The 23,467-nt window shown below is 43.3% G+C and overlaps 3 protein-coding genes across 3 annotated transcripts in view; 1 reads left to right on the top strand and 2 right to left on the bottom strand.

The window, feature by feature from the left end:
- tyms (thymidylate synthetase) overlaps nucleotides 1-1,581 on the top strand; it is a 2,479-nt gene extending 898 nt beyond the window's left edge. The window contains exons 2-7 of the mRNA XM_028432943.1: nucleotides 176-249; nucleotides 329-503; nucleotides 652-753; nucleotides 844-1,019; nucleotides 1,097-1,168; nucleotides 1,249-1,581. Of these exons, the coding sequence (XP_028288744.1) occupies nucleotides 176-249; nucleotides 329-503; nucleotides 652-753; nucleotides 844-1,019; nucleotides 1,097-1,168; nucleotides 1,249-1,386 (737 nt within the window). The 3' untranslated portion in view covers nucleotides 1,387-1,581. The remainder of the gene's footprint in view (nucleotides 1-175; nucleotides 250-328; nucleotides 504-651; nucleotides 754-843; nucleotides 1,020-1,096; nucleotides 1,169-1,248) is intronic.
- Nucleotides 1,578-5,392, bottom strand: enosf1 (enolase superfamily member 1). The gene is made up of 15 exons (XM_028432942.1): nucleotides 5,258-5,392; nucleotides 5,076-5,178; nucleotides 4,165-4,280; nucleotides 3,670-3,756; nucleotides 3,566-3,592; nucleotides 3,409-3,481; nucleotides 3,285-3,323; nucleotides 3,081-3,163; nucleotides 2,890-3,012; nucleotides 2,659-2,793; nucleotides 2,430-2,471; nucleotides 2,240-2,369; nucleotides 2,044-2,143; nucleotides 1,885-1,966; nucleotides 1,578-1,805 (listed from the first exon to the last, which is right to left on the bottom strand). The coding sequence occupies exons 1-15, from the start codon at nucleotides 5,354-5,356 to the stop codon at nucleotides 1,713-1,715; spliced, it is 1,332 nt and encodes a 443-aa protein (XP_028288743.1). The 5' UTR covers nucleotides 5,357-5,392; the 3' UTR covers nucleotides 1,578-1,712.
- A 161-nt stretch (nucleotides 5,393-5,553) lies between these two features.
- Nucleotides 5,554-23,020, bottom strand: LOC114453214 (tyrosine-protein kinase yes-like). Its single transcript, XM_028432987.1, has 12 exons — nucleotides 22,646-23,020; nucleotides 15,137-15,443; nucleotides 11,998-12,097; nucleotides 11,473-11,571; nucleotides 11,151-11,254; nucleotides 10,840-10,989; nucleotides 10,209-10,364; nucleotides 9,589-9,768; nucleotides 8,929-9,005; nucleotides 8,562-8,715; nucleotides 7,485-7,616; nucleotides 5,554-6,662 (listed from the first exon to the last, which is right to left on the bottom strand). The coding sequence occupies exons 2-12, from the start codon at nucleotides 15,432-15,434 to the stop codon at nucleotides 6,454-6,456; spliced, it is 1,659 nt and encodes a 552-aa protein (XP_028288788.1). The 5' UTR covers nucleotides 15,435-15,443; nucleotides 22,646-23,020; the 3' UTR covers nucleotides 5,554-6,453.
- Nucleotides 23,021-23,467: the final 447 nt, after the last annotated feature.

A 23,467-nucleotide genomic window follows, 5' to 3' on the forward strand; every position in this document is an offset into this window, starting at 1 on the left:
AAATTGCAGTTCACAGCTGGTCAAAATTTTAGCTTATTTAGGGTTAGTTTGTCCACCAGGGGGCACTGAAACCACGTGTTAGTCATTTACCATATGTATCCAAAACATAATTGTACTTTACTTTGGTAATGTTCAGGAGCAAAGTCGGATAACCTGTTGCTGTGCTTATTCATAGACCAGTTTCCTTTGTTGACTACTAAGAGAGTGTTCTGGAGAGGCATCCTTGAAGAGCTGTTGTGGTTCATCAAGGTGAGTTTGACAGCAAACATAAATATATTAACATTTTCTCATGAATATGGCTCTTATGTATTCACCGGATGTATCTCAGGGATCAACGAATGCCAAAGAGCTGTCAGAGAAAGGCGTGAAGATTTGGGATGCTAACGGGTCCCGGGACTTCCTAGACAACCTGGGGTTCACAGACAGAGAGGAAGGCGACCTGGGGCCAGTGTATGGCTTCCAGTGGAGGCACTTTGGAGCAGAGTACACAAACATGCATGCAGGTACAGTGTCACAGTCATCTATATATTTACTACATATAATAATTTGTGGTGTGACAATAGGTCCGTATGTCTCCATTTGTCTGCATGCAGACAAGACTTTCTTCTATGCAGAATGCAAGTTTTTATCTTCATCAACTCTTCTTCACAGATTACACAGGACAAGGTGTGGACCAGCTGCAGAAAGTGATTGACACCATCAAGAAAAATCCAGAGGACAGAAGGATCATCATGTGTGCTTGGAACCCCAAAGGTGAGGAACTCCACCCTTAACTTAAACCACATTTGTCCTTTCAAATACGACTTCTGATTCATTTTAGCCTTTTGTGTTCTGTTGGCACAGACCTCCCCTTCATGGCTTTGCCTCCCTGCCATGCCCTCTGCCAGTTCTATGTGTGTGATGGCGAGCTGTCCTGTCAGCTGTACCAGCGCTCCGGTGATATGGGCCTGGGAGTGCCTTTCAATATCGCCAGCTATGCACTTCTTACCTACATGATCGCACACATTACGGGACTCAAGGTAAGGCCAGTGTTAAGCCTCACGATTGTTTTTGTCCATCACCGTCTTCCATCACCTCACCTGCTCTGTCCCTTCAGCCTGGTGACTTTGTTCACACTCTGGGAGACGCTCACATCTACATCAACCATATTGAGCCTCTCAAAGTGCAGGTGGGCCAGTTGAAGATATTTTATAAAATTCTTAGCTTCTTTGATTTGAACCTTAAACTTATCTTCTTGTGAATGTGCAGCTTCAGAGGGAGATCCGACCATTCCCCACACTGAAGATCCTGAGGAAAGTAGAGACCATTGATGACTTCCGAGCAGAGGACTTTGAGATCTGTGACTACAACCCACATCCCAGCATCAAGATGCAGATGGCTGTTTAAAAGCCTGCCATGTAAATATTTGAAGAGTTCAGTTCAAGCAGTGCGTTTTATTCCTTTAAACCTCATCACGTACTGACAGAAAGTGTCTGTCGCTTTGAAGCGTTATCTTTCATTAATAGAATATGTTCTTCAATCTTCTGTATTTTAATTAAGAAATGATCTAATTCTGTAAATAAAGATGAGAACTTGTGTTAATCTGGAGGTATATGTTCATTGTAGGCTCATTTATCATTAGATTTAAGAAAAATCTTATTTTACAGATACATTTGTATGCGATTACAGATTAGTGTTAACATTTTCTAATAATAATGTTTAAGGTGGACTTTTTATTTCTTCATGTGCTGCTTCCAAATGTCTCCGTCGGGGAACTGGTGACTTTTTACAGATGACTCCAGCATCTCGCAAGAATACCCAGGATCCTAAATACAAACAAATGCACCATAGTTATGGACAGTTACAAATGAAGGTGTCATTTGTTTGAAATAATCCGTTTCTCACCTTTGGGGGCATGTAGTGGGCATTCTGAATCACTGCAGGACATGTGAAATGCTGGTGGAGGTGGTCTACATATTCACACATGCTGGGTTAAAAAAAATAGGTCAATGTCAGCATCAGCAGAGAAGTCAGACCAGCAACAAAAATAAACCCTGCTCTCACCGGTTGCTGAGACTGGCAGACACACAAATGTAGTCAAACAGAATCAGGTGCTGGACGAGCTCGCACAGACCGACTCCTCCTGCATGAGGACACACAGGCACTGCAAGAGCAGAGTATCCATTTTTATTTTGAACTAACCAAATTATTAACAGATGTGCACATTTTTTTGCATAGAAAATAATAAAAATACCTTTACCTTGGAACTTGTGGGCCATCAGCAGCACAGCCAGGTTCTCGTTGACACTGCCCAGTCGACAGCTGTCTATTTGCACAAACTGCAGTGCAGAGGCCTGGAGGAGCTGCTTAAACATCACCCTGTTGTGACACTGCAGAAGAAGCGTTACTAAAGTACTCATGTGTATAAATAAAATGTGCAAAGGGCCTACCTGCTCCCCTGTTGCCACTCCGATCCCAAGCGGAGCCAAAGCCTGCAACAAAGCAGCGTCCCCCAATTTTTTGTTTGATGTCATGTAATAGAGTAAAACACCAAATAAATGACTACACGCATAGAAAAAACACAAAGATACAAAACAATCATGATGCAAAACCACCACAGGAGGACCACAGACAAATGCAGAACAAAAAAATAATTAATAATAAGACATTAAATTTCACCTTAGAAATAGCAGCATGACCCAGGATGTCATCTGGAGACGTGGGCTCTTCGATCCAAAGCGGTTTGACCTCAGCCAGTCTGGACACCCAGCTGATGGCTTCAGCTACGTCCCATCTCTGGTTGGCATCAATCATCTAAAACCAAACCACTGAGTTATTTTTTATTTCTTTTATTTTCTTTCTTTTATTTTTTTTATTTCCTCATATTAATACAAAAGTTCTAAAACTTACCAACGTGTTATTGGGTCCAATCATTTCTCTTATGAGGCGGCACCTGCGTATGTCGTCCTCTAGATCAGCACCAACCTTCACCTTAAACCTGCTCCATCCACTTTTAAGTGCATCTGTGCAGAGCTGTGAAAACACGGCTGTCTTTGAGAACGATCCATGTAACCAGACGTGTGTTTTTATTGCACAGAGACCTGTTTGAGCTGCTGGTCTGAGTATCCGAGCCATGCACAGGAGGTGGTGTACGCAGGATAACCCTCGTTCAGCATCTGGTCCTCTGGTAGGTCAGAGAAACCACCACAAAGGTGATTATAATGTTTAAATACAGCAGAGGAGGCTTTTATCCCAGATACAAACACTCCATTCAGGCATGTAATTAAGGACTATTCAGTGCTCACCTCTGTGCTGCTTGCCCTCCTGTGCTTTCATGAGTATATCTGGATAAGAAAAGAAAACAAAGTCTGACGAGTTTTTTCTCAGACTGTCGTGGATCTTTTTTTAAATATCACAAACCAGTCTCACCCAGAGCTTCCTCCTCTGTGAGCACGTCAGTGATGTATCTGAAGTCAACACATGAGACAATCTGCTTTGGATCCTGAATGGACACACACACACGTATATATATAACATGATATTTCCCCTGTGATCACATCCTGGTCATGAACTATCCATGACTCACCATGTCTACCAGCAGCTTCCACAGCGGCTGCAGGAAAACAATGAGAGCAGGTTGTGAGTCATGAGGTGTGAGAAATGTGCGTTTTGCCCGTCTGAAGGTCCCACCTTGCCCTCAGCTCTCGCCCACAGGTCCCACACGGCATTCAGGACGGCAGCAGTGGCCAGGTGGATCACGCCTTTCTCTGGACCAAGCTGTGTAAGACAACAGGACTCATTTAAATAGCCTATAGCAGACTAGGAATACATGTCAGATGAGATGGAGCTTAGACGGCTCATGGACAAGAAATGCCTGGTTATTGATAGATTAGAGGATGTGTGGGCGGCACAGGAATCAGTCACCAAACAGGATTTAAGTGATGCTTATTTATTGATGAAGAAAAGTCTCTTAGTGTTCTGTATGAGGAGAAAATGGTCAGGTTCTTCACATTCTTTTTGACATTAAATAAAATGGAATCAAATGAGCTGATGCAAATACAGCAAAACATAAAATCTGCCTGTTCATCAAAATCAGCATCCTAATAAGAATAAAAACAGCCAGGGTGATAAACAATAACGATGTAATCCATCAGGTTCACTTTACATGATGTTTGTTACTCTTACCCATCTCATCTGACCATCGCTGGTCAGGAGGCGGTAGAACCCTCGGAAGTTGCTCACAATGTCCTCCAAAGATCTGCCAACAACCAGTCCTGCCAGCGCATTGACAGCACACACCACTGCAGGGGTTCAAACAACAAGACAATTTATCAAACTTTATTTTATTAGTTACAAATAAGTGCAGTGTAATGAATGGTCTAACAGCAGCATTCATTCAGCAGTAGGTCATCTTCTAGGTTGCGCTGTGTGCTGGTTTGTTTTTAGATTCACATTATAAAGAGGGTTAAATAACACATCTGTCCTCACATTGGAGTTTAATGCACGTGTATTATCATTATATCATTATATAATAATGCAACATGCATGCTTAATAGTGCATAGCACTAGTCAGATACCAAAAAAAATCCACTGACTAACTTCACCACAAGGTGGCGATGTGATGAATTGGCAAAGGAGGGAAGAAACGTCACCTTAAAGTGCAGTCGGAAATATGAACACCGCTTGTACCTGTATGTATAATTTGTATCTAGAAGGAACATGAATAGATGCCAGGTCTGTATTGTGTGTATTGGTAATGTGTTAGAAAATATTACAGTCTATTTAAAAAAATATTACAGTCTTTAGCCCATACCATGTATGTATTAGATAAAAATTATTAAATATTGAACGTATATTAGGCATTGAACTAACAGAATGACCCCTTTTAGCAGTTAGTTAATGCTTTTTATATTGTATCGATATTTATAATGCGATTAATTGATGAAACCATCACTAGTACGCTTGTGTAGCAAAACACTGTAAACATTTAAAATTCCGATTTTCTAGCAGTACCTGAACGCCGCAATAAATGTTGGTCTCCTGAAGCTCGGTGCGGTGGTTTGTCTGTTTGTGCTGCGTTTGCTGCAAAGTCTTACCGATCTCGGTGCCTTTTCCTAACGTGAAAGTGAGGCCGAAGCCTTGCAGCCCGCTGTCCGTGTCCAGGACGACATAGGCGGCTGAATAATCCGGGTCTGTGTGCTGCAGTGTGGCAGAGTAACATGGAGAAACAGGCCTCAAACTTTAACTCGGTTTTTATCATAACTGCAAACATCCTTACCATGGCATCTGAGCCGTGCTGCTCCAGAGATGTGGGAAAACGCACATCTCTAACGGTCAGATTAATAATCCTGTGCAGCATTTGGACGCTTTTATTCATAGATTTTCCTCAAGTAACCTATGTGAGTTAATCCCACCCACTTCACCCAGTCACTGGTTTAAACATTGCCAAAAGAAAACACTTAAAGAGACACTTAATCTCTACAACAACACACACAAAAGAACAAACGGATTAAAATCACATTTTTATTGTACAAACTCCCCATGATAAGACTCCTCCCTCCTCCACTGAATTGTCAGTATTATATGTATTGTAAAAAATGAGGATTTGTTCATATACAAAGCCCTTCTGTACAAGCTCTGTCGTCAGCTGGTGCTGTCTGTAGTCCAAACAGAAGAGAATCATATAAACTACAGAGAAACATGAACATGGGAGTCTGTCGTCCTTCAGCAGTACGCATAATAGTTCTGAAGTTGGTCAAATGTTCACCAACCAACCTTTTTAACATACATTAGTGATTACAGTGAGATTATAATTACACACACACAGACCTATGGTGCTGTTCTTATCAAAAAGTCTTTTCTGAGTGAAGACAGGCTGTCACATTGATCCATCAAACAATGTCTAAGTGATATGTATGACTTCATATGACAAAAAAAAATAAAAAGAAAGAGGATATTCACACAAATTGCACTGTTACTGATGAAGAGTAAAGCTGTGTGGGGTTTGCTTTTAAATTATCATCATCAAATGAAGTGTGAAAATAACCATCAACCCCCTGAGAGCTTTCCCTGTTAGGAAAATATATTATTTTCTCTTAATAATTAATTATTTGGAGGCTTAATTTATTCATATAGCACAAAGACTACATTTTGGAGGCAAACCACAAAAGACCGGGTATTATTATATCTAGAATTAGTTTTCTTATTTCATCTCATTTCACAGAAATATAACACTGTGTTCGTTAGGAAGAATACCACATGTTGTGTGTTTAGAACATGTACATGGAGTTCACACAGCTAAGACTTGTACCATGAATGAAAACAAAAATGATATAAAAGTACTACAAAAAGGATCCATGGATGCTGGAAGCAGAGGGAAATAACAGAAACAAGTAGTGGTTTGTGCGACCGGCACAGTTTCTAGTTGACTTTTTATGGCCTCCTCCCGAGGCGTAGGGATACACAGCGGCCTGGCTATAGGTTTTCTCCTGGCTGGTACTGCGGCTCGGTGGCTGTGAAGTAGTCCTCCAGGAAGGACTGCAGGTACTCAAAGGTGGGCCTCTCGTCTGGCTCCTTCTTCCAGCAGAGCTTCATCATCTCGTGCAGGGACTCGGGGCAGCCCTGTGGGCAGGGCATGCGGTAGCCTCGCTCCACTTGCTCCAGCACCTCCCGGTTCACCATGCCTGAGGGGGAGGAGATGGGTGGAGGTGGAGAGGACTGTTAGACCTGACCTGAACACTTTTTATACACTTCAGTGATAAGACATGAAATAAAACACCTCAGCAGACTGACACTCGATTTATGGTGAAATGCAGCAAGTTCAATTCATTTTAAAGACTCAAAACAGCAAATATTCAACTGATAACTGACTTTTCATTATTGTTGCACAGAATGTATCCTCTACCAGGTGATGCTACGCTAAGCTAAGTTAATTGGCTTCATCTGAAATTTCATACATACTGTACAGACATCACAGCCGTGTTCTCATACAATGACATAATTTATCCAAAATATATGCAGCATTTCCCCCAAAATGTCAGTTTCAAAATCCCTTTCTGTGATTGGACTAATCCATTAATTGTGTCAGCACTGCATCAGAGATAAAGTCGAGCTGTGTGAAGGGAGCGCACAGCACTGCAGGCGCTGCTCCCCAGGGCAGTATCAGTCTGGCAGATGGTTATAAACAAGAGTGGTGTTCAATCTCCTGATCGTCCCCCACCAGATGGTCTCATCTAATCTCAAATGTGCCGTGTGTGTGTGTGTGTGCATGTGAAGGTATCAGTGTGTGTGTGTGTGTCAGTATTCCCCCTGCAGAGGCATAAACAACCAGTGCAGACAATGTCAGACAGCTTCACTTCATCCTCCGACATTAACAAGCACGCCAGCCTGACATCTGCTGACAGACTGGAGGCTGATAACTCACCGCCTTCTTTTGTCACACTGCACTGCTTTAGTCAGGTGTGGTTCCCACTGTGTGTGTGTGTGTGTAAGACCCTGTCACTCACCTGGGTAGGGCACTCTGCCTTTGGTGACGAGCTCAGTGAGGAGGATGCCAAAGGACCAAACGTCTGACTTGATGGTGAAGCGGCCGTACAGTGCCGCCTCAGGGGCCGTCCATTTAATGGGGAATTTGGCTCCTGTGTAATGTGACAAGAGAGAAGTGAGGTCATGTGAGGCTTTATTTCTGGGAAATCACAATTCCTGATGACCCACACTTGCATGAGTTACACGAGTCATGGTTTGGTAATGAAGTGCACATCAAAAAATCCCCATAACTCAACCCTAGACTAGCTTTCTGTCAACCTGGTTCATGGCTTAAATATACTCATAAAACTGTGTGTCAAAAACTGCAGTTCCTCAAATGGGCACTTGAGGCTGGCTCCAAAACTGTCCTGTTATCTTAAAAATAGTTCAGGGAAATGTAGTTCTGAAAACATCTGAGGTGAACTATAAACCACCAGTCAGATGCTGCTGAGTCACATCAATCTACTTTTATATGCAATTGTTGGAATAACAGCATATTGCAATAGCGAGCAAACCCAGCTAACGTGCATTAGCAGTTAGCTAGCAGTGTGTCTTAGTACAGAAGACAGAAAGCACAAAGATGGACCAACTGTCCACATTATTAACTATAGGAATCTGGAAGTAGAGTCTGTGGACATGTTTGAAGTGCCTGAGACTCCAGATTTTGTACACTGACTCACTTTCAGAGCAGCCTCAAGTGGACATTCACGGAACTGCAGATTTCTTTGACCCTTTGCAGAATTGTATCTTTGCAGAATTGAGACAGAACTATTAAAAACAAGGCAAACACTACATTATCCATTTGGATTGACACCAGTGGAGTAAAGTAAGCATATTTTTTTGATGGTCGATCCTTTAAACAGCAGAGAGCTGAATCCTTCCAGTGTGTAAAAAGCGCAACTAATCAGAGAGAAGAGAAGCATCTGGTTTCCACTATTAGCCTAATTCACCATGATAGGAGACAACAGGGAGTCGTCCTGGCTGTGAGGTCACCGCTCTGTTTATTTCTGCCCTGACACCTCATCCACCTGTGATTCACACAGTCTGCGTGTACCCACCTTGCCTCGCCGTGTACTCGTTGTCCTCTATCAACCTGGCCAAACCGAAGTCTGCGATCTTGCATACCAGGTTCTCGCCCACGAGGATGTTGGCGGCACGCAGGTCCCTGTGAATGTAGTTCATCCTCTCGATGAAGGCCATGCCGTCAGCGACCTATGAAGCAAAAGCATTTGACAGAGAATCATTTTTAGCTCTTTGCACCCTGTCAGACATGAAAACAGGTGATACAAAGAGAAAGAACAAAAGAAAAGCGGTGTTTACCAGCGACCGTGCTTCTTTTTTTTAAAAAACTAGACGCTTAAAATAGAACACTAGACTTATCAATGACACTGTACTCGTGTAAAAAAACACAGGTATCTGTCTCACCTGTGCAGCCATGTCCACCAGCAGGATTAGCTTCAAGAATTTTCCGTCACCTTCTTTAAGGAAGTCGAGCAAGCTGCCTATAAAATAATGTCATAATGCAGCCATGAGATACTGTGGGTGCCTCAGGTGTGAGCTGAATTCCATTATGTGAAATCTGAATAATACATTAAATCACATATCATATAAGTATTAAAACAGGTGCCCTGTGAAATCACAGTTCACACTGGATCAACAAAACACAAGGCCCATATGTCGGAGAGTTTACATTTACACACACATCATTCTAATGACTCATAAAACACTTAAAATGCATTGCAGCTGAAGATATTTAAAAAAACGCCCACAAAACTGCTGCAGTTTTCAATTAACATCCCAGTTTCAGGCTTCAGGGAACCACATGGGACTTTCAAGGACTTTCAATCTGTGCAGCATATTAATTAAAGCAGCCATAAAATTTACATTTTTTTCCTTCAATGAAACCACCATGTGTAGATGTGACATCACTCCTGAGCCTGATGTTATTTTGCTTTTCTTTAAAAATAGACCTCATCAGCAGGAACAGGAAGCAGCTGAGTACTGTTAGCCTCCAGGGAAAAAAAATCAGTGTATAATTGCAAACCAAATACGCCTGCAGTGTTTTAATTGGACGTCAGTAGCTACCTTTGGCCATGTACTCTGTGACGATGTAGATGGGCTCCTCGGACACCACTGCGTAAAGAGGCACCAGTTTGTCATGCCGCAGCTTCTTCATGATCTGAGCCTCCTGGAGGAAGGCCTCGGGCGACATAGTCCCCGGCTTCAGCGTCTTTATGGCCACCTTTGTGGTGCCGTTCCACGTTCCTGCGGAGACGACAAAGATCGGGGAGGGAAAAAAAGCCCACGGGCCACAGGGGTAATCAGCGTTGTTAATGGGCTGGGAGCGAGACAATATCATTAATTAGGTCTTGTAATTGCTCAGACATGTGCTGTCATGCGTACACTCCCTGCAAAAATATCCCTGGGATGAGCGGATACAAGTTCACAGTTTAATAAATAAATATGACTGGTGCTGTCCTCCTGAGTGAGACCATCTCTGCAGATACAACAAACAGAGGAAGCGACTGCAGGAAGTGGATAGCTCTGCAGTGTGGACATTACAAATATAGACGCATGGTGTCTGGATATCCTGCATAAACATGGTCTTATTCTGCATTTCCCCATCTAGATAAATACAACCAAACACTAAATAATTGATGACACCATGGTGCCGTTCGTGTCCATCAGGACTGGTTTAGTCTTACCCATCCAGACCTCTCCGAAGCAGCCCTGTCCCAGTTTGAGCTCCAGTTGCAGGGACTCCCGGGGAATCTCCCAGGCATCTTTAGCGAGCCCCTGAGTCTGAGGCTTGATCGTGGGACAAACTGTGGTCAGCCTGTGGCAAAGTCCGTCTGCATGCTCTGCAATATGGACAGAAACACAAATCAGTGCGACACACACACACACACACACACACACCCTCGAGCCTCTGAACCAGCAGCATACACAGTCTGCTTCATGCATCAGCTCATTCCATTTGATGTGGATGAATTTAAACTAACTGAGATAAAATATAAATGAGATGAAGTGGCTTTTTAACACAGCAAAGCTCTCTCTGGAGTCATAGTGAAATGAAGTAGGATCACAGAGACTTAACCTCAGCCCTCCTCGGGCTGCAGACAAGGTGGGAGGATCAAAATCAAAACTGCGCCATCAATTGTTATTAAAATTAAAAGGCCATTCATCTCGCAGAAAACCGCACGGCACGGAGCAGCGGGTGTGACTAAGAGTAATTTTCATGATAATTCCTTGAGGAGCGCTGAAAGACGAGTGATGAATAATGAATGAGAGAGGGAGAGAGAGAAAGAGAGCGAGCTAGCAGTTAGAGTGACATACCTGTGTAGTGCTTGACGAGCTTCTGTAAAGTGTCAAACTGTGCTCGTGTAGTGATGTAGTATCCCCCGTTATCAAGCTTTCGGATCTTGTAGTGTTTCACATTGTCTCCTTTGGCTTCATCCCAATCTCGTATAGAGAGAGAATAAGCACCTGGAGGACATAAAGGAACGGTTCTTCATCCAAACACAAGTCTTTGATGGGGGTTTAGTCTAGCCAAGTGGGATGAAATGCAGTCTCCTGTAGGAATTGTGCTGGACTTTCTTATCTTTTCTGCCAATTTAAATGTGCCACTATGGAAAGAAGATCATCACCTTTAGTAGTTTCACTTTCTCGCACCAGGAAGGTTCCTCTATGATTGCCAGGATTCAGCAGCAACCTCTCAGCATCTTTGCGCCCCATTTTACCAAAGTACCACCTGTGAATAAACAGCATCAAACTCAACACTGACATCTATGACATTTTTTGCTTAGAAAAAAATATATTGTGAAGCTCTTTGCAGGTTGTAAAGCTGTTACTGTGAGGCTGTATGATTTGAGCCACATGAGATGAGATCATGCTCCTGCCATTAAGTGCCCTGGCGCAGTTGCTGTGGATGGAGTAATGAGGTTATAAGAAGAAGCAACAAGGTCTTACTCTTCAGCCTGGATGGAGTCAGCAGGGGCCACGTAATTGCTCGGGATGTATCCTTTCTTCCCAGTGTTGATGGAGCGAGCCTCCCACCAGTCTCCTTCTCTGCAGGGGTACAATGACATAAGATGAATGATATGTTCGTTTAACAGCCAGGCCAGGACTCATATATGCCCTCAACATGACTGATGCCAGGGAAGAAAAGCAGTTAATGGTGGTTAAAAATGTACAGCGTCATACCAAAAAATCCAGCTCTAACTGTACATTTGAGCTGCTATATTTCCAAATTTGACTCAAAAACTGCATTTAAAATATGAGAAAGACTAAATTACAGCATCACAATGTGACTGAATGAAACTAATCTACTTTACATGACAATGATTGAACCTCAGGCGACATCCACGGCGCTGCACAGAAACAAGAGGCAATCTAGCTCATTCACACATACACACACTACAACAGGTGCAGCCGAGTGAAAGAACGACATTTTCTAATCACTGCCTAACTGAGAGAGATTGGAGGGATTCTTACGTGTTGTTGATGATCTGGAAGCGATCTCCCTTTTTAAACGTAAGATCATCCGATGTTCTTGCTTCATAGTCATACAAGGCCACAAAGAAAGTAACTCCACCTAAACAACACACACACACACAGTAATATTACAGCAGACAGCGTACAAACATTACATAAAGGACATTATGGTGCTGCAGAGGGACTGTGTGGGCAGATAAATCTGTCTCTGAGACGTCTGTATTGATTTTCTTTGCTTGTAATTTTATTGTGTAAGTACTCCACTAGTGCTCTGTGAAGACAGACATTCATACAAAAGACAGTAATTTAAACCAGGAAGTATGTAAAATCGTGTTATAAATCACCTCATCTTTTCCACCTCATGCTGACATCCTGTAACAACATCGAGCCTACTGTGCAGCCTCACTCCCAGACAGATGACATTCATATACCCACCACTGACAACAATGCTGTCAACGGTAATCCCATTATCACCTGCAGAAAGCAAATACCACGGCGGTGCCACCTTCATCCCCCCCTCTGAGAGCAGATTATCCGACAGGGAGGAGGATTACAACCTAAATCCCACCTAGACAGGAGGGTTCAGGCTCAGCTCTGTGCTCTCAGGATGGCCGTAAGCTGCGTGATTGCGGCTGATAGCAGGATGCGTGTTAGCAACTTAAAATAACAATGGGCAGCTTTAGCCATGACACTGAAAAGCCGGATCAGCATCACGTTCAAGTCATGCTTAATGTTGCATGTTTTATATGGTTTATTTGACTGATACTAATACTCATGACACACTGTGAAGAATCACATTCAGAGTCAAGAAGCTTGGTTTAGTTATTTCCGGCCATGAAGCCCACTCAGACACAAACAAACACAGCTCCCACAGTTTGTGCTCTCTGTGCTCTGCAAGCTGTCTGAACATCTGCTTGGACAAAGGCGTGTTTTTCTGCGTTCAATATGAACACTATTGACCTTCACAACAATGCGATCATAATGCTAGTGTCACAGATTGATCAGTACCCATGAAAAGTGGTGGTTTGTGGTAGGTAGTGATGGACCTGTGGCCCATCATCAATGGTTCTGACCAATCAGTGCACTGCAAGGAACTACACTCAACAAAAATATAAACGCAACACTTTTGTTTTTGCTCCCATGTTTCATGAGATGGACTTGAAGATCTAAACTTCATTCCAGATACACAATATTACCATTCCTCTCAAACATTGTTCACAAATCTGTCTAAATGTGTGATAGTGAGCACTTCTGCTTTGCTGAGATAATCCATCCCACCTCACAGGTGTGCCACATCAAGATGCTGATCTGACATCATGATTAGTGCACAGGTGTACCTCAAACTGCCCACAATAAAAGGCCACCCTGAAATGTGCATTTTGTTTCTGCTTTATTGGTGGTCTGGGGACTCAGAACCAGTCAGTATCTGGTGTGACCACCATTTGCCTCATGCAGTGCAACACATCTTCTTCGCATAGAGTTTATCAGATTGTCTATTGTGGCCTGTGGAATGTTGGTCCACTCCTCTTCAATGGCTGTGCGAAGTTGCTGGATATTAGTGGGAACTGGTGCACGCTGTCGTATACGCCGGTCAAGCACATCCCAAACATGTTCAATGGGTGACATGTCCGGTGAGTATGCTGGCCATGCAAGAACTGGGACATTTTCAGCTTCCAAGAATTGTGTACAGATCCTTGCAACATGGGGCCGTGCATTATCTTGCTGAAACATGAGGTGATGTTCATGGATGTATGGCACAACAATGGGCCTCAGGATCTCATCACGGTATCTCTGTGCATTCAAAATGCCATCAGTAAAATGCACCTGTGTTCTTCGTCCATAACAGATGCCTGCCCATACCATGACCCCACCACCACCATGGGCCACTCGATCCACAACATTGACATCAGCAAAGCGCTCACCCACACGACGCCACACACGCTGTCTGCCATCTGCCCTGAACAATGTAAACCGAGATTCATCCGTGAAGAGAACACCTCTCCAACGTGCTAGACGCCATCGAATGTGAGCATTTGCCCACTCAAGTCTGTTACGGCGACGATCTGGAGTCAGGTTAAGACCCCGATGAGGACGACGAGCATGCAGTTGAGCTTCCCTGAGACGGTTTCTGACAGTTTGTGCAGAAATTGTTTGGTTATGCAAACCAATTGTTTCAGCAGCTGTCTGAGTGGCTGGTCTCAGACGATCTCGGAGGTGAACCTGCTGGATGTGGAGGTCCTGGGCTGGTGTGGTTACTCGTGGTCTGCGGTTGTGAGGCCGGTTGGATGTACTGCCATATTCTCTGAAACGCCTTTGGAGACGGCTTATGGTGGAGAAATGAACATTCAATGCACGAGCAACAGATCTGGTTGACATTCCTGCTGTCATCATGCCAATTGCACGCTCCCTCAATGCTTGTGGCATCTGTGGCATTTTGCTGTGAGACAAAACTGCACATTTCAGGGTGGCCTTTTATTGTGGGCAGTTTGAGGTACACCTGTGCACTAATCATGATGTCAGATCAGCATCTTGATGTGGCACACCTGTGAGGTGGGATGGATTATCTCAGCAAAGCAGAAGTGCTCACTATCACACATTTAGACAGATTTGTGAACAATGTTTGAGAGGAATGGTAATATTGTGTATCTGGAATGAAGTTTAGATCTTCAAGTCCATCTCATGAAACATGGGAGCAAAAACAAAAGTGTTGCGTTTATATTTTTGTTGAGTGTAGTTAGAAGGAAAGTTTCACATTTCACATTAGTAACATTGTGCTACAGGGATGTGTGCTAACATTTGGAGGCACTAGATTGCAATAAAGAGAAACTCACTGTCAGCAAAATGTATCCTGAATGTGCTTGTTATTAGAAGAACTATCCAGTGGTTATTCCAGGGCATATCAACCGACCAAATGATGGTCACAATGGACTTACCATCTGTACCAAATCAAGTCTTTGTAATCTCAGTAAAGGACAAATGCAAAAAAATGGCAGAAAGATAAAAGACAAATAAAATCCTTTGTAATCCTTTAAAAAAACACACCCAAAGCTGTTGGGATAAAACACACAAAAACACATGTACAGTCCTCTAAGTAGGATCCTGGTGGAGCTATGGCATCTCACAGTGAATCACTACTCACTTGAGACAGCACCAGAGAACGAGCTGGACACAGGACCGGAGAAGGACGATGATGTTCCCCCAAATGGAGTCATGGCAGCCGACGAGCCCCCAAAGGGCGTGAAGGTTTGTTCAAAGTTCACAGCCCCGGAGCCAGCTAAAGAGGAGGGAACTTGATTCTGCTGCAGCTGGGTGGGATCTGGTCCATAATGACCTATGTGTGCTGCAGTGCCGGTGGGGTTAGCATCTGATGCCGGGGAATTCTCTGACTGATACTTCTTTGCCGGCCCTTTGTCCTCTTTGCTCTTCACACAGCCCATCGTCAAGGCCTGCGTGGACAAAAACAACATGGAGACTTTAATGCAAATAGACTGAAAAAGATGAAACAGTATAAAGTGAAGGACTAACAGAGGTTTGGGATTAATGATTCCAACATAAGGAGCTGGAAAAAAAATGTCATGAAATGAAAATGTAATGACCTGATATCATCATGTGAATCATTTGCTGTTGTTACAACCGCTAAGACTATAAGCCATGTGGTAACTGGGACATATGGGTGAATGCTAAATCCGCTTTGAATCGCCCATGACTCAAACATGCCCATGTAGATTCAATTGTGCATGCATGATTTGAAATATATCAAGCTCAAAATGGAAAGATCGCGATCTCTCACAGAACATTTACTAATGTTTACTGTCTGCCTTAAAGAAACATTTCTGTCACAAATCAAACATCCAGGTCGGACACAACCACAAACAGACACAAAACCGTTAAAATGTGGCACAAAATGACTAAAAAACAACAGTAAAGGATAAACAACTACAAAGAGTTCAGACAAAACGACCACAAAAGGCCACAAAAAGACTAAACAACTTGAACAGACAGCTACCGGTAGACAAAATAACCAAGACAACCAAACAGAGACACAGAATGGTAACATAGTGACACACAAAAAGCCTGAAAAACAACAATAAATTATACAAATTAATTAAATGGTTGTGACACACACAGCAATGACCACAAGACACAAACAGCTACAAAGTGACACAAAATGACCACAAAAACCACTACTAAGGGATAGAAAATGCTGAAAAATAATTACCAAGAGACATCAAATGACCACAAAAGAGACTCAAAACAACTACACAAAAATGACCACAATGACAGGCAAATGATTTTAGAGAGATACAATACAGCAACAAAGTAAGATGACTACCAGGAAACATACAGCGACCGTAGACATGAAGCAATTAGAGAAAAAAAAAATAAACACAGTCACACAATGACCACAGACACACACAAAGTCCCAACAAAGACACAACCACCAGGAACACTAAACAGTGATGCAAAGCTGGACTTAAAGAGACACAAAACGAACAACACAGTGTTGTTTTTGTGTCTCTCAGACTGAGAATCCTGGTTTGTCTGTGCTCAGGGATCCATCGTTTCAAAGCCTGGCCGCGCTGGAAGATTTAAAACATCGGCGCGTCTCCATCTGCATGGTTGTCATTCCTCTTTCTAACATAATTTGGACTGAGTCACACTGAGGCATTCCTCTGTGAGGTGAAGGCCCGGAAAATGTGGAGACAATCAGACACGCTCGTAAAGCAGTCTGAGCACGGGGAGATCAGAGCGGTTTCATTTGCCAAGAACAGCGGCTGCTCGAGGAGCCGGGTCGCGGTGTGCAGCGCTGAGTGTAAAACAAAAGAAGGCTGAAGTGGAAAGGATGTACAGAATGAAAGCAGGCTAACAGACAGTGTTACTGAGCACCATGGTGGCACAGGGGGTGACAGGAGTGACAATTATTACAGGGTCACCATCATACAGTCACCAGCTAAAGAGGATGACCTGCTCCAGTAAAGCATCTTTGATTTTTGGAGCAGTGGTGAGTTAGGAGGGATTCTTCCTCATCATAGAGGGAGGTGCATAATCAAGAGTTCACAGAGTTCTCCAGCTGAACTGCCAAGGAAATCAACAAGACGGGGACAAACCGCAGAAACCTTCCAAAGATTCAGAATGCTTTGCTCAAATAAAACCCTACTACCAGTCAAATTGTAGGTTACAACTCCTCCTGTGTGCTGGTCGTCCTTACAAAACTATTTTATGAGTGGTCAGATGCTGGAAATGTTTCAAATGACACAGATTTCTTAAGAAAAAAAACTGCTTTAAATAAATATGCCAATAAATCTAACCTCAGATGTTAGATCAGCAGCCAGTGCACTCAGAATGTTGGCACGGGAAAAAAAGACTTTCTGTTTCTGAGCCAGCCTTTCCTTTAACCTCGTGACCAAAGCAGTGTGTCATGGAAAGCAAGAGGGCTTCACTCAGTGGCTCAGTCCACTATGGTGGGCTTGTATTTAATTATCGGACAGAGGAAAGCCTGCACGGCTCGTCAGGTCAGCAGTGAACTTACCACGCTGTAAAACACTGGCCTGAGTCCCAGGAATATTTGTGAAAGTGATTTTTTTTTTCCTTTCCATAACCGAGACATCAGCCGTTTCATAAAAGTGACATCACCCTCTCAAAATGATCAGAAGCCGCATGTAAAAGAGATTTCAAAATAAAACAACTCTGCCTATCTATGCATAAAGGAAAAGGAAAATTTGTTTGTTTTCATCTGGGAAATCTGGGAAGTTTTTTGGGTAGTCTGGGTAAACTTAGTTCTGCTTGTCAATCCCATCACCTCTACCAAAGGCCCACAGAAATGTCCACCCTGCCTCCTGTGTGTTGAGTGGAGCAACCAGAGAAGACTCAGGGCTTCAGTAGAAAAGCAGCCTCCCTATAGAAAACACTTGAACAAACAGCACTAGATGTTCTACAAGACTAAAACTAATAAGGACTTGTGCAATAAAATGTGGAAAACCTCTCAGAGAGTTGGATACAAATATAAAATAATTTGTTAACAATGCAGTTAATATTTTTCTTTACACAGAAATAGAGATGAGCTCTGAGCAGAGAGGCAACGTCGGTCATATCTATAAATATATATATTTATTATCTGACATCTGAGCTAAATCTGCACTACCTCAAACAGATGTGAACACATTTCTTGTGTTTTGAGATTGGCTGAGCACCCATAAAAACAACGTAAGTCTCACAATTCCCTCCAAATCCTGCGTGATGAGTAAAGCACTGCAGAGCCAAATAAAAACACATCCTGTTGGTGTCTGTGTGGGCACAAAGAAAATGATTAGTGAATGCAGAGAGGGAAACAGGGAGAGAGACAGCAGGTTGGCTGAGTAGGGGGGGTGGCACACAGTGCCAGCTCTACCAGCTTGAACTACTAGGAGGATTATGAGGACAGCAGATTTACCCTAAGAGGATAATAACAGAAACAAAAAACAGGGAGTGACCACCAGGGCTGGAGTAGTGAAGACCCCAGACTCTGCGGTCTCATTGGCCCGACAGCAACCTTCAGTGTTCATGTGCTTTTCACATGAGCAGAACAGAGAGAGGGCTCTTCAGGACTCCGGCTGTGATGATGCTTTACCCAGAGTCGGCTCAGCACACTATCTATCAATCGCCTAAATCTGCCAGCCATCACGTAATGACACCGCAGGCTTTGTCTTTGCCTCAAAGTGAAAAAGCAGTGACCCTGAATGAGGTGAACAGCGATGACGAGGCGGCACTTTCAGGCCACACGTCCAAACTGCACAGCTTTGCTGTAACAGATCATAAACGTCAGAAATGTCTCTCTGCCTACATCCAAGTCTCTTCAGATCAGCAGAGCCATGAAACCACAAGGAAAATCTGCCTTGCTGCTAATTATAGTAACTGATTCCAACATCCCACTGCCCTCAGGATGATAACATGACCTACAACAGCGTGCGGAGACGAGAATTCTCCCGCTTGCACCAGTTTATAGCCATGAAGAAACAATAGAGAGGAAGGTGAGGAGTTTAAATGAGGGAGCATGCACGCTCCTTCACTATCTGATTGGAAAGGTGTGGCTCTATTGTCTTAGCATGGCTGTATTCTGTGGAGAATAAAAGGAGTAAGTAAGCTTGACATTTTACTCAGCCTGAACCAAAGCAGTGTAATTTGGTTCTGCAGCCAGACTCAGTGTAAAAACATGTGTCCTCTCCTGGCTGGTGGATATTAAGACTCACTCAGTGCTGCCAGAAACCTCTTCTTTTAGTGCGTTATGAAAATCATTAACAATAATGACACAAAGATGTGAACACATTCTTTGAAGTTTAAGGTGCCACAGATTATCTTTGTTTAATATTCGTCTTCCAGCGAGGTCGGATTGCCCGGTGAGCTACTGTCGAGCTGACAGCTGATAGGAATTCAGTGTCTTGCTCAAGGACACTTCAACACAGCATGCTGAAACCTGCCTGTATCCGCCCCTCTGGATGCAGTACTGTGTTTAGTAGAAATACAGGAAATACATCATAAACGCAAAAATGGATTTGTGGACATCGGAGCCGGTTCCAGATGTTTCCCCCAAGGGACCACGTCAAAAATATCTGAGCTAGCTGCATCCTCTGTTGTATTTGTTCAGTGATTATATGAAACCTGCAGACTTCTTATCAGCGACCTTACCCCCCCCCCCCCCAACTCCGACCACACCTTGACAATTCCACACAGGCTTCACAAACTGCTGATAAGATGGAGGAGGACACTACCCCCCCACCCTCACACTCCCTGATAATACCGAAGAAATATGGCGGTGGTCATGGTCCAGAATTTTAAAGAGGGACTCTGCAGAGACAAAGTTTAGTTGAGTAAGCTGAAAGTGCAGGATTACAGAGAGGCTGAGTTATCTGCATTTAAAGACCCAGTGGTCAGAAGTCATGATAACAGTTTGACTGCTGCTTTTCCCTGTTTCTCATTTTGATTGGTTCATCATAGACTTTCAAACTGTCGGTGTCAGGGATCTGTCACTGTGTCAGGGCGTCTTACTTTGTATTGTATTCATTTAAGTGTTTTATTTTGAAACACTAACCTCCCACTCATTTCAGGTGTCTTGTCTTCTCCTAATGTGTCCACCTGGGTCTCATTGTCTCTCCCTCCCTCCTGGACATGATGTGTGTGCTTCCCTTCACTCCCTGCCAGTTACTGTCAAGCTTACCAGCCTTAGATAAATCCCAGTGTTTTTGGTATCAGTACTTCTCTGTTGCTCTCACTTGCTGCTCTCAGAAACCTTAGCCAGTCTGTTTTCTTCCTACTGTCCTGACTTCCCAAAGTCCACATTCTCATTCAGTACTGGTCTTTTTTTGCATTCAAATCAAGTGGAGCCTGATAACTAAAATACAGCCTCACTGCTTCAAAGAGGCTCCACTCCTCTGAGGTTTAGATTATCTCGACTCTTCTGAAGTTGATATTCGGCTGGATGACAGCCATGCTGCCGAGCTGAAGGGCAGCGTTCTGGTGGAGTTCCTCCATCCATCAGCCAGCAGACTGACTGAAACCCTGCCCAGCATCTCGGCGGACAGCTGTTAGCGGCTGACGCTGTGGCTGCAGACTGGGAGGGTCTCTGGAGCTTTACCGGGCTTCAGATCTACAACAGATGCTGCCCGCCACCATCTACCACATTCCTCGGATGCCAAAGGGTTAAAACTGGACTTTGGAGAAATGTCATGTGAAGCCTCAGAGCATCAAGAAGTGGCTCATAATGAGATTTACACTGTTCTGGGCGTGGACTTCTGTTACAAGCATGCTGACAGTGAAGTGATCCTGAGGCTTACACTCAGCTTTAAGAGCTGTGTTTGACATACAGCTGCACTCACTGCTCTTTCTCTGCTGTTCATGCTTTAGCCCTATAAACAAACACTGACTGTAAACAAGACAAGTGTGTAAGACACAAGACATCACTGAACAGCGTGTGGTCATGTCAGGCATCAAGCCGCCAAAGAACAGACACATTTTCACAATAACAGGTCTCATGAGAATACCTGAATGAGTGAGTCTGAGCTATTTTAGGGGCCCGAGGCATGAGAGGGTCCAGCGTTTGTAGCGTCAACATCTAATAAAACCACTACAGAAGCCATGTAATAAACTGGATTAGATTATTCAAACGCAGAATTGTACATGTGAATGTTAGCAGACCAGCCCTCCAAGCTCTCCCTCCCTAACTGACAGCTGATCAGAGGGTTCAGTGTTTGAACACACAGCATCATGTTGTGTGACACATAATAAATGTACAAGGTGATCTGCCTTCCTCACATGTGGGAGAAAGCGGTTACACAGCTGATGACCTCACCTTCTAATTTAAAAAACTACAGCACTGATTAAACCGATTGTCACTATGGCAGTGGGTGGCGATATAGCACCAATAAAGAGACACAGAAGAAGAAGAAGAAGGAGAAGGTGCAGTAACTAGAATCAAGTTAGCATGCTGGTGTGAGAGAGGTTTGTTTTGTGCTATAGGGTGTTATGCCATTATGCTACTATGCCACTAGTAGCATAGTCAGAGGAACCTCTACCTGCACCCAAAATCATTAGCTAGCTAGTGTGGGAGTGTTGTGCACAGACCTCCATCCTGCAAATTTGCAGTGCAGTTAGCTGGCTAACTAAGTCCTAAAGCATGAGAAAGAGCTTAGTTAAATCTAAGTTACCATGTCATATGTTTTTTTCAGACAGTAAAGTTTAGGATGACATTATTTTATTTTGTTCTCAGGGTTTAGATGTTTGTGGTCGCATTTGGCCACAACATTCATTATTATGATCACCATGCTGCACAAACTACTCAAACACTGCATTTAATTTAAAGTACAAGACGTGCATACATGTTCTTATGTGGAACCATCAACCACTGACTGATGACTGATGACTGCAGCTCTAAAATTAGTTATTAAGTAAAACATTTGTCACCACAAAGTCACTGTTTGTATCTATGTGGTGATAAAAACACTCATCATGGTTTTTCCCCTTTAACACCTAATGTAACCGTCCTTACCAGGACCCACTATGACTCAGGAGACGGATGAGATAAACTGAAAAATCAACTGTGGTCAGTTTGTATTCAGCACCATCACTAAAAAGTGACGGAACCCCTCCTCCTCTTCCTCCCCCTCCTCCTCTTCTTCCTCCTTAAGCCCATCCTGACTTTATAATAATGTGAATCAGCATGAGTCAAAGCCTCAGTCAGATCTTTGAAATGATGAGGTGGCACTTCTGCACTAAACATCTATAATCTTCACATCACAATAATAATAATATATATGTCTTATTAAACACAAGTGAATCCTCATATTTAGTATAACTACATGATACAATCATAACTCTTTAAATCACTGCTGTGTTATCATACTGAAGCACACTGAGCTTGCCCTAGTTTAAGTAGCTGCAATGCATGAACATGCTCCCTGATATCTGCTATACCTATCAATATATATTCATGATTAATAAGTACACAGAGCCTACTTTGCAATCACATCTCCAGCACCAGCTACAGCCTACACACAGGTATGATATGTTTGGATTATTACAGGACAGCTTCATTCCTTTGTTGATGGCAGGTCAGACAGGCGAGCAGCTGCGTTTCGGTCCATCTTTATCCACTCTGATCTTTATTTTTTCTATTTACCTTCAAAAATCCGCGTCTTTCTTTGGTGTCTTCCTCTTTTTTAATCTCCGCCTTTGGACTCAGATCGGGCAAAAATTAAAAAATATATAATTATTCCAAGGGGGACCGAGCCTCCTTCATCCTGACTTCATCCATCCAGCAGAGGAACTGAGCTCAGATTGAAGTTAAAGTCTTGGAGGATGTCGGAGGAGGCAGTCATCGTGGAGAGAGCGCACAGGTCAGAGAGCAGGAATCCTGCAGCCGCGCCATGACTGCGCTTTGAAAAGCACAAAAACAAAAGTCAGATCTTCAAGTATCCCAGCGCTGTGTAGCCTCTACTTCCTACTACTAAACTTCCATCAACCCCAACCGCACGCACACACACACACACACACAACAATATGGCCGACCCAGCCTGCTGCCTGCGGGACTGGAGCCACACAGCTGGAGATACAGATCCGTCCGGTACATGCAGCTGGTCCACCAGCAGCAGAGAGACCAGTGAAGGGGGTGAGGCGGAAATAATGTCAGAAGGCTGATAATACAAAGGCAAGAGGGGGAAAGAGCAGACCGGTCAGTGGAGGTTGGATTCAGAAAAGAAATACTTAATTTATACCGTTTTTACCAATAATAAGCAGGTTTGTGGCGCCCCCTGCTGGTCATGTAGCTCTTACTGCAGCTATATCTGCACATTAGTGTCCAGATTTTGTCTTTGTCCTGCTGTTGGATAACCTCGATCATCATAAAAAATACTAAAATAAAATAAAAACAAGATTAATTAATATCATTAGACAGAATTCTGGGTTTGTGGTTAGTAATAAAATAATGTGATTAATCAAATAT

Source organism: Parambassis ranga, chromosome 20, assembly GCF_900634625.1.
Source record: "Parambassis ranga chromosome 20, fParRan2.1, whole genome shotgun sequence".
NCBI lineage: Eukaryota > Metazoa > Chordata > Actinopteri > Ambassidae > Parambassis > Parambassis ranga.